Raw genomic sequence first — 17,746 nt, forward strand, 5'->3', positions numbered from 1 at the left:
AAAAAAAAAAAAAATAATTCAGATCCCCGGCTGCTGTAAATTTGTGGAAACTGAAGCACCAATTTCACCAGCTGAGGATCTCATTTTAGGTGTTCTGCAGACAGAACTTCATCAAAGTGAGAAGGCATAATATAGAGACTATGTTGTGTCATTAAACCACCTGCCCAGGCCTATGCCCCATGTAACCATATTTACTGCTGTTAAAAGAGAAGAACTCGCAAAAGCAAAGAAGTGGATACAAAAGACAGTACTAATACCACAAACATAATCATTAATGTTAGTAGCTACTAAGTATGGGAGCACAGCAGTTGTCCCATTCACAATAATTTGGGTGTAAAGGTGTTAAGTTTGGTTGCCTGCATATGCAACTTGCTGTAATTGATAAAGGTTTGCCAGATGCTACAGTAATCAATATATTTGCCATTTCATTGCCTCTGGAAAATATTCAAACATTTCTATATAAATATATGTAAAGATAACCTGCATGTTTACACATTTTACAGATGTGAACTGGTTTATGAAGGGGAAGAAATTGTGTGTTGGGGTTGTTTCTCTGGCTCTCCCCTACTTCCCCCCAAAAGGCTAGCTATTGACTTTGGAAAAGAATGTTATGTGGGAGAGAAAATGAATTACATTGTTTTCAAAGTTTGCTCTTGACAATGCAGTGCAGATTTGTTGATCACTTCAGACTGCATATAGGAGCTGAGCAATGCATAGCAATGTAACAGATAGGAATTTCACACAGTCCTGTTTGTACCCTTCTGTACCAGACAAGAGCCTTATGTGTTATAGAGCTTCAAAATGGGGTCTGTTTTAAGTGTTTTATTGCCCTGTTAGCCTTCCCCTGCTCTGAAGGCACCACCTACCAGGCCTGTATAGCTGCCTGTGACGTTCCAAGTACGTGTCAGAATGGTGAACCCTCTCCTCTGGATTTGGAGCCCTGCTCAGTGCTGACAGAAGGCTGCGTCTGTTCTGAAGGGACCCTTCTTCACCGGGCTCACTCTGCCCTCTGCATTACAGAAGAGAAATGTGGTGGGTATTAATCGCCCTTTTTTATTCCTGCTGCCTCTCAAGTGATGACCACAGGCCTCACTAATTAGTGGTATTCCCTATCTGGATGCTGGGCAGAGGCAATGTGAGGTCTTGCACACGATGGAAGCCGATGCTCAAATGAGTGCTCTTGTGGTCCAGGCTCTACCAAGTGAACCAAAAAATAGCCTCCTTCTGACCATATAAGGAATTTAATTCATATAAGTAATTTACATGTACCTGAAATGTAGTGTGTAAAACAAACTTCCAGTAGTCTAAGCATGTTAGGCTTTTCTCAGTCCCCTTTTCAGCCTAGTACACTGCTAAAGGAGTCTATTTTGCAACGCTAAAGTACTTTCAGAATGTATACCATATCCATAACACAGTAGTTATTCACTAGATAGCAGAATATAACCACTGGTCTTAGTGGGAGTGAGGTGATGTTGGAGGCAGTCTTGCTGCAGGTAGAACCACCAGAGGATATCTGCCTGGCTCAGGAGTACTCTGATGTGTCAGCTCCAGCACCCTCTGTAAGGGTGCAGCACATCCTCCCAGTCAAGCTCACTCAGATCCATCTTCCCTTTTTCATGTGGAGGGGTCATCACTGGCCCAGCCTTTCTCCCAGACTCAGACACTAGTTTGCTGTCATACAACACATGCCATAGAATAACAAGATGGTCAGCTCTGAAACATTAACAATTTCTGTCTTCTATTGCAATAATTTAGCCTGCACAGACAGTTTGGGAGCACCCCATGCAGTCGGGGAGATTTGGAAAACCTCCCTTAGTGGATGCTGCATGCACAAATGTGTTGACAATGAGACCATTATTCCTGTGGAATACAACTGCTCAGATATTCATGATGTAGACTGTCAGCGCTTTGGGGAAATGGCCCTGATTGTTCCTGATGATCAAACCTGTTGTCCTCAAAAGATTTGCAGTAAGTATCCTTAACAAAGTATATAAATGTATGAGGTTTCCTTTCTGGCATATCCCACTTCCTTTGTGCTGTGGTTTATTCATATACTACATAATACTATTTTGGAGGGCAGAATGGTGAGAGCTGGTTTGTCATGCGGTACAATTCTTATAGTGGCTGGTTGGATGTTCACAAGTGCTCAGTCAATTTTCCATGAGAGTTCGGCTAATGCTCAGCACTTCTTGAAAATCCCACTCAGCCTTTTTGTGCACGCTTTATTATTATTTTGGATTTTTATCAGTGAACAACTTGATGTTTTCGACTTAACATAAGAGACCTCTGCTGAATATCATAGAATATCCTAATTTCTTTTTTCTATGCTTTTTTAAATAGTTTGTAATCAGAGCTTTTGTGACTCCTTTATCCCTGAATGTAAGGGCTTGGAAAAGATAGTCACCTACTATCGTGAAGATTCCTGTTGTCCCAATTACACTTGTGGTAGGTATCTTATGATGAAATAAAAGCATACAGCAGGACTATTTTTGGCAAAAATGTCTGTTTCATAACAGTATTTTGTAATATTCAATCTTATGTGCTACAGAGGGTCCTGCAGGATTTCACTGTGTGAAAATGTTGGGGTGAAACAAAATCATTTGCAAAAATGGATTGAATTTCACTGGAAAAATATGTCAGAGCAGACATCATCATTATGACTTGTGTGCAGTGCTCGCTTTCACTCAAAAACCCAGGGTACTAGTTCACCTTGAGCAGGTGAACTGGCAGAGTAACCTTCTGTGAAAGGTTCGGGCAGAAATGTAACCAAACACTCTGTGGAGTGCTGGGCAAGGCCATAAGTAACATGCCCTCTGATCTTAATGGGTATGTCCCCAGGATTTGGGGTTGCAAGAGTATGGTCGCCTCTCTGCCTGCTGGTGCCTGGAAGCAGGCATTGATGTTAACACACACAGCTCCTTCCTTAGTTCTAGTGTAAGAAGTGCTGGTAAATGTGCTGCCTCTTGAGCTATTCTGTCTGGGTATGTCTATACTGCAAAGTTAATTCGAAATAACAGCTGTTATTTCGAATTAACTTTAATAGCGTCTATATATGCAAACCACTATTTTGAAATTAATTCGAAATAGCGGAGCCCTTAATTCAAATTTGGTAAACCTCACTCTACAAGGTGTAATGCCAAATTCGAAATAGCTATTTTGAATTAAGTGCTGTGTAGACACTTAATTCGAAATAGGGGGCCTCCAGCCCTTCCCAGGGAGCCGTGGTGGCCACTCTGGGCACAACCAGGAAAACTTACTCTCCTCTTCCCCAGCCCCAGATCCATTAAATGGGTAGACCCTGGCCATAGTGCCTGTGCCAGCTCCAAGCCTGCCAGCCAAGAGCTGGCAGTGGCCACCGGGGCCCCTGACCCAGTGGCCCCAAAACATGAGCCAGCAAGCCACTGGCAGCCAGCCCTCCACCGCTCCCTAGGAGCAGTCTGCCAGCTCCCAGGAGCCTGACAGGGGTTGGAGAAGGCAGGCAACTTCATGGTCCAGGGTGGAGATCATGAACCTTATTCAGGTTTGGGGGGATGCCCCCAACTTCCGTGATCTCCTCACTAGAAGGAGGAACACGGCCATCTATGGCAGGATAGCTGCCAGCCTGGCCACCAAAGGCCACATGTGAACCCAGGAGCAGGTTTGCATGAAAATCAAGTTGGTCTGGCGAGACCCCCCCCCCCCCAACTCTGAGCCCTGAGCTTCCCCTCCCCCTTCTTCCCCTTGCTTCCCTCTTCCAGCTCCCTCCTCCCAGGTTTCCCCCTCCCCTCTCCCACCCTCTCTCTTCCCCTCTCCCACCTCCTTTTCCCAGTCTCCCCAGAGGTTCATTTCCCCCTCCCCCAAGTTTTGTTCAATAAACCCAGTTTCTCTTTTTGAACATACGTGTCTTTTGTTTGACATCAGGAAGCGGGGCTAGGGAGGGGTAAGTGGAAGGACGTGAGGGAGGAATGGGGCATGAGCCCCCCGTGGGGAGGACCGGGGTAGCTCTGAGGGCTCCTTAGGATGGATGCTCTCCCGCAGGGCCTTCGAGATCCTGACAGCCCCCCGATGGACCCCCGGATGGCAGCCTGCAGCAAGTGCAGCCGGGTTGATGGCAATGAGCCCACAAGACGCACCGGCATGCCCAGGGGCAGCTCTGGCTTCATGTGGCCGAGTGCTGTGGTGTCCCAAGTGCACTCAGGGCACTCCAAAACAGGACTGCTTTGCTGTCCCTCATTGAGGTAGACAAGCAAGCGGTGAACCCTGAGAACTGTCTGTCCGGGATGAGGGTAGGGTCCCTTTAAGCGTGGAGCTCAGATAGCCTCAAGCAGCAGCCCCACACACTGAGTCCTAACCTGATGCTCTACTGGCACTGGTTCCAGCCAGGCTTAACTTCGGTTCAGGGTCCACTCAATGTGGACGTGCTTTTTCGAAATAGCAAAACGCTATTTAGAAATAGTTTTTGTGTATAGATGCGTTATTTTGAATTAGCTGAATTCAAAATAGTTAATTTGAATTAAGTTAACTTGAATTAACGCTGTAGTGTAGACATACACTCTGTGATGTTCCTCCAGAGGCCAGATGGCTCAGGGACCCTCACTCAGCTGCTCTCCTCCTCCCAGTCATAGGGAAGAAGAGGCCAAAATTGTTCCTAGGCATGCACTCTCTTTTCTGCACTCAGTTTGCCTGACTTGGTTGCCTACTTACCTTCCTCTGTGCTGTATTTACCCAAAGGGAGCCTTTTGGTTTATTATTTTGTGAATCTAAACTCATAGATGGATAGTGCTGAGATTAGCATGGCCTTGATGATGCTTTCCCCCTTTGTTCTCACAGGGGAAGGGGAGTGCTATAATTTTGCTCAACACTTCACATTGAACAAAAATAGTTTTGTGCTTATTTTAGAATGTGACCCATCCAAGTGTGAACCGGTGGAGCAGAGCCAGACCTGCCGAGAAGACCAAACACTGATTGCTGCTCGTGTGGAGAGCACCTGCTGCATATCTTATATATGTGGTATGATAACTTCACTTAATGCCGCTGTACATGTTAGCATGGAGCCATGGGTAACCAGATAATAATTTATGATTTAAGGCCACAGCAGGTCACCCAACACAACTGTATAAAGCCCAGAAGCAAGCTAAAAGCTGTTTGTTGCGTGTATAGGAGAAGTGAAATGACAGATGCCATCCCATGTGGATTTTGTGGGGAGCTGCACAGCAGCCCTGCATGATGTTCTAGCACAGGGGTTCCCAAACTTTTTGACACGGGGACCAGTAAATCCATTCACAAACTTTTGGAGGACCGGTAATGTTCATTTGCATATTTGCATATTCATTAATCAAATGATGAATATTCAAATAAGTTGTTTCTGGTCCTCCCAAAACCCCTAGTGCCAGCTTTAGCAAAGCTTTTGATACAGTCATCCACAATATTCTTGCCAGCAAGTTAAGGAATATGGATTGGATAAATGGGCTGTAAGACAGACAGAAAACTGGTTAGACCAGGGTTTCCCAAACTTTTTACTTTAGTTGGAACCCTTTTTTGCAGCCCAAAAATATAAACACATAAAAAACAAACTGAGAAAATACCAGACATATAAAATGTCTGGTATTTTCTCATTAGGTAAGTTGTATTATTATTAGATGTATCAGTTTGTAGTTTCGAACTGCCTGGCTGGTAAATGTGCTCAGGCTGCATGAGTGTGTCTACCAGCCAGACAGTTCGCAACTACTCGAGAGGTGTGCGTGCGGGGGGACAATAGAATCCCCGGGCCGGACTAACTCATGCTTTGCGGGGGGGGAGGGGAGAACGGGGGCAGCGCCCCAAGATCTACATATGGCCGGGTTAGTCCCACTCCCCACAAGCCGATTCATTCCTCCCTCCGGCTCTCCCCACTGCGCCTCTGGCCAGCCCCACTCCCCCCAACCCCTTCCCAGGCAGCCAGTTCTCCCCCGCTTCTCCTCCCAATCTCCCTTGGCCAGCCCCGCTGCCCGCGTACAGCCCTCCTTCCAGCAGCCACTTCTCTCCTGCCCCCAACCTCGCAGCCCCCGGCAGCCCTGCTTCCACCAGCCTCCCAGACTCCCCAGCCTGCCCCGATTCTCCCGTCCAGTGCTGCTTCCAGTGGCCAGCTCTCCCCTCCTCCTCACCCCAGAATCTCCTGGCACCTGCACCTTCCCTTAGTCCTGCACCCTCCTGGTGCCTCCCCCTGTCCTTACTGCCCCTTCCCCCTTTTTCCCTAATACCCACCCCCTCACCACGCTCTGCCCCATTCCTCTCATGCCCCTCTGTGCCCTCACACATGACTTGCTCCATCCTGGCCTTCCTCATGCCCACCCCTTCTTTCAAGCCTTCTCCCAGCACCTCCTCCTCCAGCCCCCAATGCCCTTCCCCTCTCTTCTCCTCTCCCAGCATCACCCTGTCCCCTCTCCCAATGACACCTCCCCTCCTGCCCTTTCCCGCATTGTCTGCACTTGGCCCCCTGGCATTTGTCTCTCTCTCCTGCACCCTTTCCCTTGGTGCCTTCCCCTCTGCCCCCGCTGCTGCCGCTGCCACCACCTCGCCGCCCAAGCCCGTTCCCTACCTTCTGCCTTCCACATTGTGGGGCCGGAGGCTACGCTCAGGCCCCGGAGGCTGGCCCTGGAGGCAGCGTGGCCCCGCCACGTGCCTCCGAAGAGTTTTAAAATCCCAGGCCGTGACATCATGTAACCCCCCCCGGGCGTCTTCCCCGCCCACGTTCAACACCTCACATGGGCAGCAGCAGGCGGTGAGGAGGAGCCGCGCACAGCGGGGACGCTCTGGGGGTGGGGTGGGAGGACGCACACGGGGGCTGAGGCCGGGGCCTGGGCCCGGGCCCGCTCCAGGCAGAGCGGGAAAGAGACTCAGCTCCACATATCGGTGGAGCAGGGCCCCTAGCTCTGTAACTCGACAGCACTTCCGGGTTCAGGGGAGTGGGACCCGAATTGGCCTAAGGCCGGCCCTGCCGGCAGCCACCAGCCATGCTGAGGCCCGCTATTTTTTCCAGCGGCCCGGTACCAGGCCGCGGCCCAGTACCAGGCCGCGGCCCACAGTTTGGGAAACACTGTGGGTATGTCTACACTACCCCGCTAGTTCGAACTAGCGGGGTAATGTATGCATACCGAACGTGCTAATGAAGCCCGGGATTTGAATTTCCCAGGCTTCATTAGCATAAAGCCGGCTCCGCCATTTTTAAAAGCCGGCTTGTTCGAACCCCGGGCCGCGCGGCTACACGCGGCACGGGCTAGATAGTTCGAACTACGTAGTTGTTCCGAACTATCTGTACGCCTCGTGGAATGAGGTGTACAGATAGTTCGGAACAACTACGTAGTTCGAACTATCTAGCCCGTGCCGCGTGTAGCCGCGCGGCACGAGGTTCGAACAAGCCGGCTTTTAAAAATGGTGGAGCCGGCTTTATGCTAATGAAGCCCGGGAAATTCAAATCCCGGGCTTCATTAGCACGTTCGGTATGCATACATTACCCGCTAGTTCGAACTAGCGGGGTAGTGTAGACATACCCTGTTCTAGCAGGACTGGGGATTCCATGGAAGGGGGACTGAAGGCTGGCCTAGAGTGGGCTTCCCAAGGGAGGGGCAGGAATGTGTCAAGGGAGGCATGAACTGTGTGCTTTTTTGTAAAGAGCTCTTGCTGCCAGCCCTGGGTGGGTGGGCTCATGCGGAAAGGCTGTGCACACTTGGGAGGTACCTATAAAGAGAACAGCTTGAGCTCTGCTATCTGGACTTGGACTCTCCTCCCCATTCCCTCACCTGGAGGTGGCAGGGCTCCACCTGTCAGCCCTGCTGCGGCGGCAATGACAGCATAGAAGTAAGGGTGGCAATAGGGCACTGAGTGTGTTCTGAAAAGAGGTATTGGTGGGTATCACTGTTCACCTTGCCACCTGGATTTCAGTGCTTCTTCAGAACTGGGTGGTGGTACACACAGGAGGGCTGACAGACTTAGTAGGCCCCTGGGCAAGGTAGGTAGGCCTGGCTCTGTGCTCCCAGAAGGGGTGGAGCCTCGGGCTGGAGGGGTAGGGCTGGGGGAGCCAGCCTTCAGCCCCACCTGGAGCACACAGCACAGGGCTCCATACCCGCTAGCCGGCCCTGAGAGCTGCTTGAAGCATGCCGCATGGTGCTCCAGCAGCAATTGAAGGTCCTGGGGCTCTGGACACTGTTGCCCCTGTGGCAGTGGTGGCCAGAAGCCCCAGGCTCTTTTGAATTGCCAGGTCACAGTGCAGCTGCCCTCTTTGCCCCACAAGTCGGTGGGCCTAAGTATATGTACTTGTGGAAGGGGGAAGTGGGGTACAAAAATGACTAGAGACACAAAGAAGGGGGGACCGATCAAATATGTTTGAAAACCAGTGGTGTAGATCAATAATAAAATAGCACTCTTGAGATCCTGCAAGGTTTCCACTTGCAGTGGTAAAGATCTTTGCTGTATAGCCTGCAAACTGTCCTATATGTGTCCCTCAAGCATATTCTCTCATTTTGCACTCTCCTAATTTCAGTGGAGCACAGGGGGTGAATCTCCTGGCCTGGCAGTCTGCATGCAACCTTTAATGAACTAAAGAAAGCCTGTTAAATAGCTGGGGTTTCAGTAAGGACTACCACCTGGGTACTACCTTCCATAGATTTGGATCAAAGTCATTTTCATTGTTGACAGCTTTCTGTGCTTGCTCTGTGAGCATGGAAGCTGTGTATTCAGTATGGCACTCCTTCCTTCACCATCCATTGTCCTATCTGTGATTGAAGTAATCAATTTCTCAACTAGAAATGCTTGTGGAATCAAAAATTGTGATTTTGCTGCAAGTTCAAGTAAGCAGATGAAACAGGCTTTTTGTTGGGAACCAGAGATACAGGACACACTTGATACAAAGCCTTTCATAAGTATGAACCTTGAGCCATAGTGAACCTGGTCTCTAGATCCCACCTGGAGCTCCACTGAGAGCATCTCTGGCCCTGGGGCCATGATAGGGGGCTAAGAACTGTCTGCCCCGGCTGTAGCTCTACGGTCAGCTCCCACTACAGGCCTGGAGGATGTAAACTTGCCCCTCCCCCTAGGGCAGGTCTTTTTCACTATAACAAACAAATTGCTGCTGTTTAGAAATGAATAAATGGCTTGCATTTCTAGGGGTTTGTTATAGCGAGGGTATGCGGTACCTAAGTTCAGGCAGATTGAAGATGCTGTAAGACAGCTGAATGACTGCAGAAAAAATACAGTTAGTTCTTGTGTGCTGCATTTCATTGACATTTTCAGTTCTCTTCCTTTCTTGCATTTAAATCTTTGTCTTCCTCAGCATGCGGGGTTTGCTCTGATCAGATACCAAAATGTCAGGAAGGAGAAGTGCTTACTGTGGATGGCAACACTACAGATAGATGTTGCCCTGCATATCAGTGTGGTAAGTTAATTTGACTTTTTTTCATGATTCTGAAATGAATGTATTAGAGTCACTGCACCAAACTTCTGAGTAATAAATATTCAGTGCCATAAGTGGTGGATTAGATATATCTTTCCTGTTTGGCATATGATCTGTTCTCTCTAATGCTAAACCTGTACTCTTTCAATGATTAAACTACTGTATTCATAAAGCTGCATCTACGCATCTATGTCATGGATGGGTACTGGTCTTTCCTGGCACTAAACAATAGAGATTAAATTGATTAACTCAGAACATTATAAAACAAATATAAACGCAATACTCTCGTCCCTGAGTGGTTACCTTTTATATATCTATCAACTGCTATCTAGCATTTCATCTTGGTCAACAATTTTTACAAGCTAGATATTCTCCGGAGCTTGTCATGAGTGAGCAGTTCATTTCCTGTGATTCCTGTTTCTGTTCATTTACAAAAAATTTAGAATTGCATGTTGAAGGTATTTTTTTCTTTCTTTTTAGTTTGTGAAACCTACCGTTGCCATGAATTTCAGTGTGCACTGGGGATGTCGTTGGTGGAAGTTTGGAGCCCAGAAAAGTGCTGTCCATATCGGACATGTGGTAAAATGATCTGTTTTCATTTTAACTCTTAGATCCTATTGATCTGGCAAGATCTGTGGCCTTTTAGCTTGGAGGCTATAAAATAATCACTTATTCAGCTGGTAACTGGCTGAGGGTACAGGCTCTTTTGGATACGTCTCCCATAGAGAGGGGTTGGTGTGCAGATGAAATGGGGAGTAGCCAGAGCAAAGCAAGGAATTTCTTGATCTACCTTTTTTGTTGGTGTTGCTGTTATTTCAGGGAGATCATAAAATAAGTGATAAAATGGTTTGTGGGATCCATTTATTTAGGATTGGGAATCAGGCTAGAACAGATGCCGTGTGCAGTTTTGTCTCCAGAGTATTGGGTTCAGCAGGAGATATGTTTCAAAAGTCTGCAGGACCTCTAGAGTTTCTGGTCTCTGACACTGTTTTGTTTTGATGCAAATGGAAAGATACTTTTCTGAATAATAATGTCTGTTTTTCTGTTTTATTTTAGAGTGTTCATGTGACACAATCACTAAACCTCAGTGCAAACTGGTATGGAATCTCTGTTGTTAAAATGAATTATTTTAGAATTTTCTTAGCAAAAATATTTAAAGCATCAGTAAATTATGATGAACTTCTGTAACTTTCTCCCCATTTTAAATGTTAGTCGATAGATAGATTATATTAAATAATTATGGCATAATATAGCTGAAATGTTAGTCATGAACATTTCAATTGCAATTGGACACACCAGTTTAAAATCTGAGAGAAAAAATAAGCAAACTAAAATGACTAGCACATATCAGTTTGCTTTTTTTCTTTTAGGATCAAATCCTGCTTTGAAATGTACCTACCCAGAAATTGCATGCACACATCAGTGGTCTTTATTCTATCAGAAATTAAACACTTAACTTATCATTAATTATTTTAACACTTTCCTGTCATGATGAATATGTCAGTATATTTAAACATCAGGCTCTGATTCAGCAAACCACTTAATCATGTTTCATTAGAACTGTTTGTGTGAATTCTGCTCTTGTGCGTAGGATTCGGCATATGCTTAATTACTTTGCTGGATGAATACATTTTGAATTCAGAATGAATATTTTATCCAGAAAAATATATTATCCTTGGAATAATCAACGATAAATGTAATTTGGCATCATAATGGTAGAAATAGTATTTTTCTCTCCATGAAATATAGTTAACTATTTAGAGGTACCACAAGACTCGTTGTTGTTATTGCAGATACAGACTAACATGGCTACTCCTCTGAAACTATTTAGAAAAAGCTAAAGCTGAAACTATTTAGAAAAAGCTAACAATAAAGCTATTTTTAGACATCTGGAATGAGGAAAGGAAGGGGTGAATTAACTAATCTTAGTATATAGGAAAGAAAATTGGCCAAAGTAAAATGTAGGACCATATTCCCTGTTGGTGTAATTCCATTCACATCAATGGAGTTCTCTCAGCTAAAGACATGGCTCATACAGTAGGCAGACTTCCCTTAAGAGGTGTGACACTGCATTTCAGTCTTGATCTGCCATAGCCTTTCCACTTCAGTTTCAAACTCTTCTTATACTGACAGTTATAATCATTCTCAATTTGGAAAAGTAAACAAATGTGTAGTAAGTCACAGTTTCTAGATGACTTGCGGATACAAAGATTCCAGGTTAGTGTGTTAACTGTGCTACTTAGCCCTGAAGTGAAAATTTAAAGGAGAAAAATCAGACAAACACTTATTTGTGACATCACTTAATCTCTTTTTCTTTTGTATGGATAGGGGGAGAAGCTGCAGATAGATGAACAGTTTCAGAACAGCAAAGAGAATGTTTGTGGCTGTACTAAGTACAAGTGTGGTAAGTAGGAAAAGAGTTTGCATCAAAGATGTATCCCAACAGTGCTAAGGGGGGGACCACCTATTAGGGACCATCCATTCACTTCTGAGGCATACCTGGGTGGTCGACAAATGCCTTTGATGTCAACACCCGCGCGTCCAGATTACTGCGCTGAGCCGACAAACAGCTGATCAGCAGTTTGTCGGCTCAGCGCAGCAGCCATGTACATTTAAATGAAGCAGCGATTATTTAAATCGCCGCTTCGTTTTCCTATGCCTGGTAGCCTAATCTATATGCCTCTGGGGACATTGGCATGTAGTCTAGACGTACCCCTACGGTTGTGGGATGAGGTAGAAGATGCGGAGGGAATATGTTAGGGTCTCTCACTAACTGGATAGTTGGGTATCTGGAATTCTTACAGCAGGCAAGCCAGCTAGGGCAATCGGGGGCATTGCCTGGAGGCAGTATGAGATGTGGATGAACAGCTGATTTAGCAACATGATTCCCCTCACAGGATTCAGTTCTGCAGCACTGAGCACTAGCCTCAGCCTAGCAAAACATGTAAAGTAGATTCATAAGCCCTGGAGTAGTTTCCTTGATCCCGTATGAGATCACTGCCCAGGCACTGCAAGCTAAACATGTGCAGTGCTCAATGCTGTGCAGAATCAATCTCAGAAATGGGGCCAGAAGGGTCTCAAAGTAATGCTGCTCTGAGGAGCAGGAATTCAGTGAGCCACTACAAAGGGGTTGCAGGTGTGTGTGCCTGTCTGGACAGAGTCAATTTGTCCTGTGGCAAAGACATGTTGTTCTTACTAGTCTAGGTATGTGTCTACACAAACATTTTGTTCTTGGCAAGCTGAGGAGTGATTCTACCCTGTGCTAGCCTGCCATGCACTACTGCCTGCATTCGCCCAGCTGACATGCATTAACTGTTTGTTAATTCACTTTGATCCAGTCCGGTTTCAAAGAGAAACAGGGCAGATGCAAAGCACACTACTGCCCACGAAACACAATCTGTTAGGGTATGTCTACACTAGCTCGTTAGTTTGAGCTAGGTAGGATAATTACGGCAAGCGGAGTTGCAAATGAAGCCCAGGATTTAAATATCCCGGGCTTCATTTGCATGTTCCCAGGCACCGCCATTTTTAAATCCCCCTTAGTCCGAACTCTGTGCCCACTGCTACACATGGCACGGAGTAGGTAGTTCGAATTAAAGATCTTAATTTGAACTACCGTTACTCCTCGTGGACCCCCTACCCTAAGGGGTCTGAGGCACCCTGGCATCACGTCTATGTTGTGCTGTATCCTGGAGAAGCAATAAACCCTCTCTATTCTACTGGATGGCGGAGTCTGTTCTGGCTACTACGGGGGTGCAGGATCGGGGGGGGGGGGGGGTCCCTGACGTGCCGTCACAGTCTCTGCTTTCAGTTCCTGCAGATCTCCAGTCTGCAATATGTGTGAAGCACATTGGATATGGCCTTTAATAAGATTGTATGTCAGCATTTCTTCTCCACGGTATACATTTCAAGGTGTTTCTCTTTCACCCAGATGTACACAGCCAGAGGAGCTTATGTAGTGCATAATGTGTAATGAAAGATGTGCAGGGGTTTAACCAATTAGGTACTGGCGTTCAAGCATTGTTTTTGCTTTCATAACCAGTGGTGCCGGGGCTATGAACAGCTGATCCTAGAAGTCCTGGGTCTCGCTCTTAGTTATCCCTGGGATAAATTAAGCACTGAATGTATCACCTTTTGCCTATAGTCATTTTAAGGCTCCTATTAATGGAATATTCTATCCATTTCTACATCTCAGGCATGACTTTTGTAGGTACAGTTTTGGGACTGTCATGAATGCAGTTAAAGATTCTTATTAAAGCTATAGGGCTAAGTTCTCAGCTAATGTAAATTGGTATTGCTGTATTGAAGTCAATGGAGCCATGCCAATTTCCTTCAGTTGAGGATCTGACTCCCCATTTTTAAAAAAAAAGAGATATCAAACACCACATTAGCCTTTGTCACGCAGGTTACTCTGTAATAAACATTCCGTTTTGCTTAGCTGTAAAACCAAAGTGATTGGTGTGAGTGTGTTGTATCATTGTATATACTGTTGCAGTGAGAGACAAGGTGTGTCTGAATAACGAGAGAGGAGTACTGCATCCTGGACAGACAGTTGTGGAACGCACACCGGATGGCATTTGCCACACTTCTTATTGTACAAACATGATTGATCCTGCCACCAAATACTATCGGATAAATATCTCCTGGATAAACTGTGTCATCAAGTGTGAAGCTGTAAGAAATTCAGAAATTTAGACATTCATATTGTGTTCGGTAATGTTGGATAAACTATGAGTTTTCTTTGGTTAACAGATAATATTAATAGGAACGGGGTAATGAGATTAACCAATGATGAGCTCCTTCCTTAACGGTCTAGGGCACCTCTTCTGTTTAAAACCATGTACTATTAATAATAATGCAAACTCAAAGTCAAAATCTGGCTCCAATTAACACTGCAAACTCAGTGCTTTTATGATGGCTGTCCTAGGCCTCTGCAGCGCTTTCCTGTGTACACTATTTTTTGCAAAAGTAACCTACATGAGTTGGGGATATATAGACTAGATGGATCACAGCATATGCATGGTGAATTAAGCAGATTTAACTTTTCAACCCTAGACTTCTCCCCAGAACAACTCCTTTCAGTTGTACTCATAGAGCACACGTGGAACAGCCATGCTATGAGTTGGGATTAGCCTTTGCCACAATGTTCAGATCCACATTTGGAGCTGAACTTCCTCAGAGATGCTTATATAGGTTTTTAGTAGTAGTAGTCGTAGTAGTAATAGTATTGAAGTAGGAGCAAGCTTGAAAGTTCAGACAAGGATCTGAGTTTCCACAGAATGCAAGGGTGATCAGAATTGGGGCACATCTCTGGTTTCAGAAGAGCCAATACTTGTGTGTAACACTAATGATGAGAGATATAAATTCATAGAGAAGAAATAGAACATGTCTACCCAGCTTTCTCCTCTCCTTTCTCCTTTGCTTCTTTGGTGCATAAATGCCAACGAGAAATTGGCTCTCACTGAATATTTATAAAAATTAAGAAAAACTTGACTGGAAATCCTGTAAAAATGGACTGTGTATCCTCCTGTCCTCCACACACATTCGAAGTGTCATCTTGTCTTTGTACAAAATACTGTGAATTAATTCACAGCAAAAAACTTTCTCCATGTCTTTAGTATATGAATTTTCCTGAATACCTATTGATTACAATGCACATTGAATATTGGATGAGCAGTTACATGCACTATTTAAAAATTGCAAAGGGCCCAATTCATCTCTCAAAGTCAGTCTCTTCTCATTGATGGCTATGAAAGCTGGATCAAGCTCCCTCAACATCTTTTAAAACTGAGCATATAAGCTGTATACTGAAATTTAAAATAATAATTCTGAAAATGTCATACCATCCTGAAAAATCTAACCCATGGCATGGTATCTAGATATTAAAAACAGTTATAATATCTACTCTCTCTCTCTCTTATTATATAGCAGGACTAACATGTTTGATTTTTGCAGAATCAAGTGTATGAGCCTCCAAAAGATTTAACAACATGCTGTGGTCACTGTAAGAATGTATCTTGTGTCCATACTTTCAGCAATGGAACAGTCTCCAATTTTAAAGTAAGTTTCCAGGTGTATTGAGGGACATATTTGGCTTTATTTATGTTTTAACAATAGAGAATGAATTGATGATTCTTAAAAAAAAGTATAACCAAACAGAAAATAGGCTCTTTTCTGTATCACAGAAATAGATCACAATACACTTTTGAGTGATCTTCACTACAATTTTGTGCTTTAAAGTTCTATTTAAGTTGTATTTTTGCAGGAAGTATGTTTGCATTAATTCAGCTGTGATTGTGTTTAATTGCAATTGTTTTCAAAAATAAAAATATCACGTCTTGTTCCAAGCTCTGGTAATGGTGACATTTTACAATTTTTATACAGCCTGGTACCTCTTGGATTTCAAACTGTGTCAAGTATGACTGCACAACCACAGCAGTAGGACCTGTTTTAATTACATCTTCCATCAGCTGCCCACCATTTAACGAAACTGAATGTGTGAAGGTCAGTGTTTAGAGTTTATTTTGTCATCATGGTTTTCATTTGCATTTGAAGTTTTATTTTTGCCTGCTCTAAATCCTCTAATCCTCTCAAGAAGGGGAAACATTATAGTTTCAACTTAGATCCTTCAAAACAAAATTGTGACTGCACTAAGTGCTCTAACTATACAAAAACTTTACATATTTTCTGGGTCAGCAAGCCATCTGGGCTACAAAACTGTAATGGACACTGCATATTCTGAGAGGATGTATCCCCCTTTCAAGCAAGTTTGTAACAATAAGCTTAGCCTGACACAGCTGTCCAAACCTGCAGGCACTTCTTGGTTAATCATTGTCATGGTTAGGTCATGGGCAACTAGACCTAGTCAGAGCTAGAGTCAATAGCCAGAAGACAGGAGCCAAGAGTTACTCTGGTCATCAAAGCAGAGGTTCAGAGGCAGAAGACAAACTGGAGATGAGGAACCACAAATAATTTGCCATTTGTTAAGCCAGCTCAGGAGCCAGGAAATCAAGACAGGAGCAGGAAACACGCAGTCTAGAGCACAGTGGAACCCAGGTGCTCAGACAGCTTCCTGTTCCTGCTGTTGGCTTAAGTGGGGCCAGTGGGTCATTCAGTCACTCTGGGACTCTGTCAATCAGTCCCCAGGGCTGAAGCCTCACGGTGGAGCTGGATTTCATGGGTCCCAGGTAAGCTATTGTTAGTCGGCTCCCAGATGGAGAATTGGAGTACTGGCTGCTTGGGGCACTGAGTCATAGACTTCTCTTTTCTAACTGCTGTACCGTATATGGCAATTTAGCATAAAAATGATGGAAAATTTAGGTTGCATATCAGGAAAATCATCCTATAGCAAGATGTATGAGGCTGTGATTTATAGTTTTACAAAGGAGGGGAGACCATGAATGTATAAAACTAGGCTGGACAAAGTAACTAGGGGTATGTCTACACTACCCCGCTAGTTCGAACTAGCGGGGTAATGTATGCATACTGCACTTGCTAATGAAGCCCGGGATTTGAATTTCCCGGGCTTCATTAGCATAAGCGGGGAGCCGCCATTTTTAAATCCCCGCTGCTTCGAACCCCGTGTAGCGCGGCTACACGGGGCTCGAACTAGGTAGTTCGGACTAGGGTCCTATTCCGAACTACCGTTACTCCTCGTGAAACGAGGTGTACCGGTAGTTCGGAATAGGCACCCTAGTCCGAACTACCTAGTTCGAGCCCCGTGTAGCCGCGCTACACGGGGTTCGAAGCAGCGGGGATTTAAAAATGGCGGCTCCCCGCTTATGCTAATGAAGCCCGGGAAATTCAAATCCCGGGCTTCATTAGCAAGTGCGGTATGCATACATTACCCCGCTAGTTCGAACTAGCGGGGTAGTGTAGACATACCCAAGGAAATGTACTGTAGGGAATGATCTTGTATAGTTTTCTCCCAATTGTGTGGTGAGGTGTGAATGGAAGGGTCTTAAAGGAACTGTGCACCTGTAATACCTCTTCCTAGCTGATAGGAAGGGGCACAATAGGTAGAAGATACTTTCTGTTATAGCTCCTAAAATGGCAATATTGGAAGAGCAAAGAGGGTTAAGAGCAAAATACATTTAGTAGAAAAGTCTTCTTCCTTCTTTCATCTTTTGGAATTTTTGACAGCCAGAAAGTTTCAATGTTTTGTCAGTGATCACCTTGTGAGAGACCTGATGGAGACCCACATTTGGAGAGGTACCTGTGGCTTCTGGGCTACATTGTTTCAATTGGTGCTTCGTTTTATGATGTCATAGTCAGTGAGCTATGGCTAGAGTGGGCCTTTTGTTGAACAGAGAATTCTTTTTTATGAGAACTAACTCAAGA

At 45.1% G+C, this 17,746-nt stretch overlaps 1 protein-coding gene across 1 annotated transcript in view; it reads left to right on the forward strand.

Annotated features, from left to right (window-relative positions):
- OTOG (otogelin) overlaps positions 1-17,746 on the forward strand; it is a 172,790-nt gene that overhangs the window by 141,756 nt on the left and 13,288 nt on the right. Inside the window, exons 43-53 of the mRNA XM_075928087.1 lie at positions 838-1,032; positions 1,756-1,968; positions 2,341-2,445; positions 4,879-4,989; positions 9,287-9,388; positions 9,887-9,985; positions 10,463-10,503; positions 11,735-11,810; positions 13,902-14,080; positions 15,362-15,466; positions 15,791-15,910. Coding sequence (XP_075784202.1) covers positions 838-1,032; positions 1,756-1,968; positions 2,341-2,445; positions 4,879-4,989; positions 9,287-9,388; positions 9,887-9,985; positions 10,463-10,503; positions 11,735-11,810; positions 13,902-14,080; positions 15,362-15,466; positions 15,791-15,910 — 1,346 coding nt within the window. The remainder of the gene's footprint in view (positions 1-837; positions 1,033-1,755; positions 1,969-2,340; positions 2,446-4,878; positions 4,990-9,286; positions 9,389-9,886; positions 9,986-10,462; positions 10,504-11,734; positions 11,811-13,901; positions 14,081-15,361; positions 15,467-15,790; positions 15,911-17,746) is intronic.

Source organism: Pelodiscus sinensis, chromosome 4 (assembly GCF_049634645.1).
Source record: "Pelodiscus sinensis isolate JC-2024 chromosome 4, ASM4963464v1, whole genome shotgun sequence".
Lineage (NCBI taxonomy): Eukaryota > Metazoa > Chordata > Testudines > Trionychidae > Pelodiscus > Pelodiscus sinensis.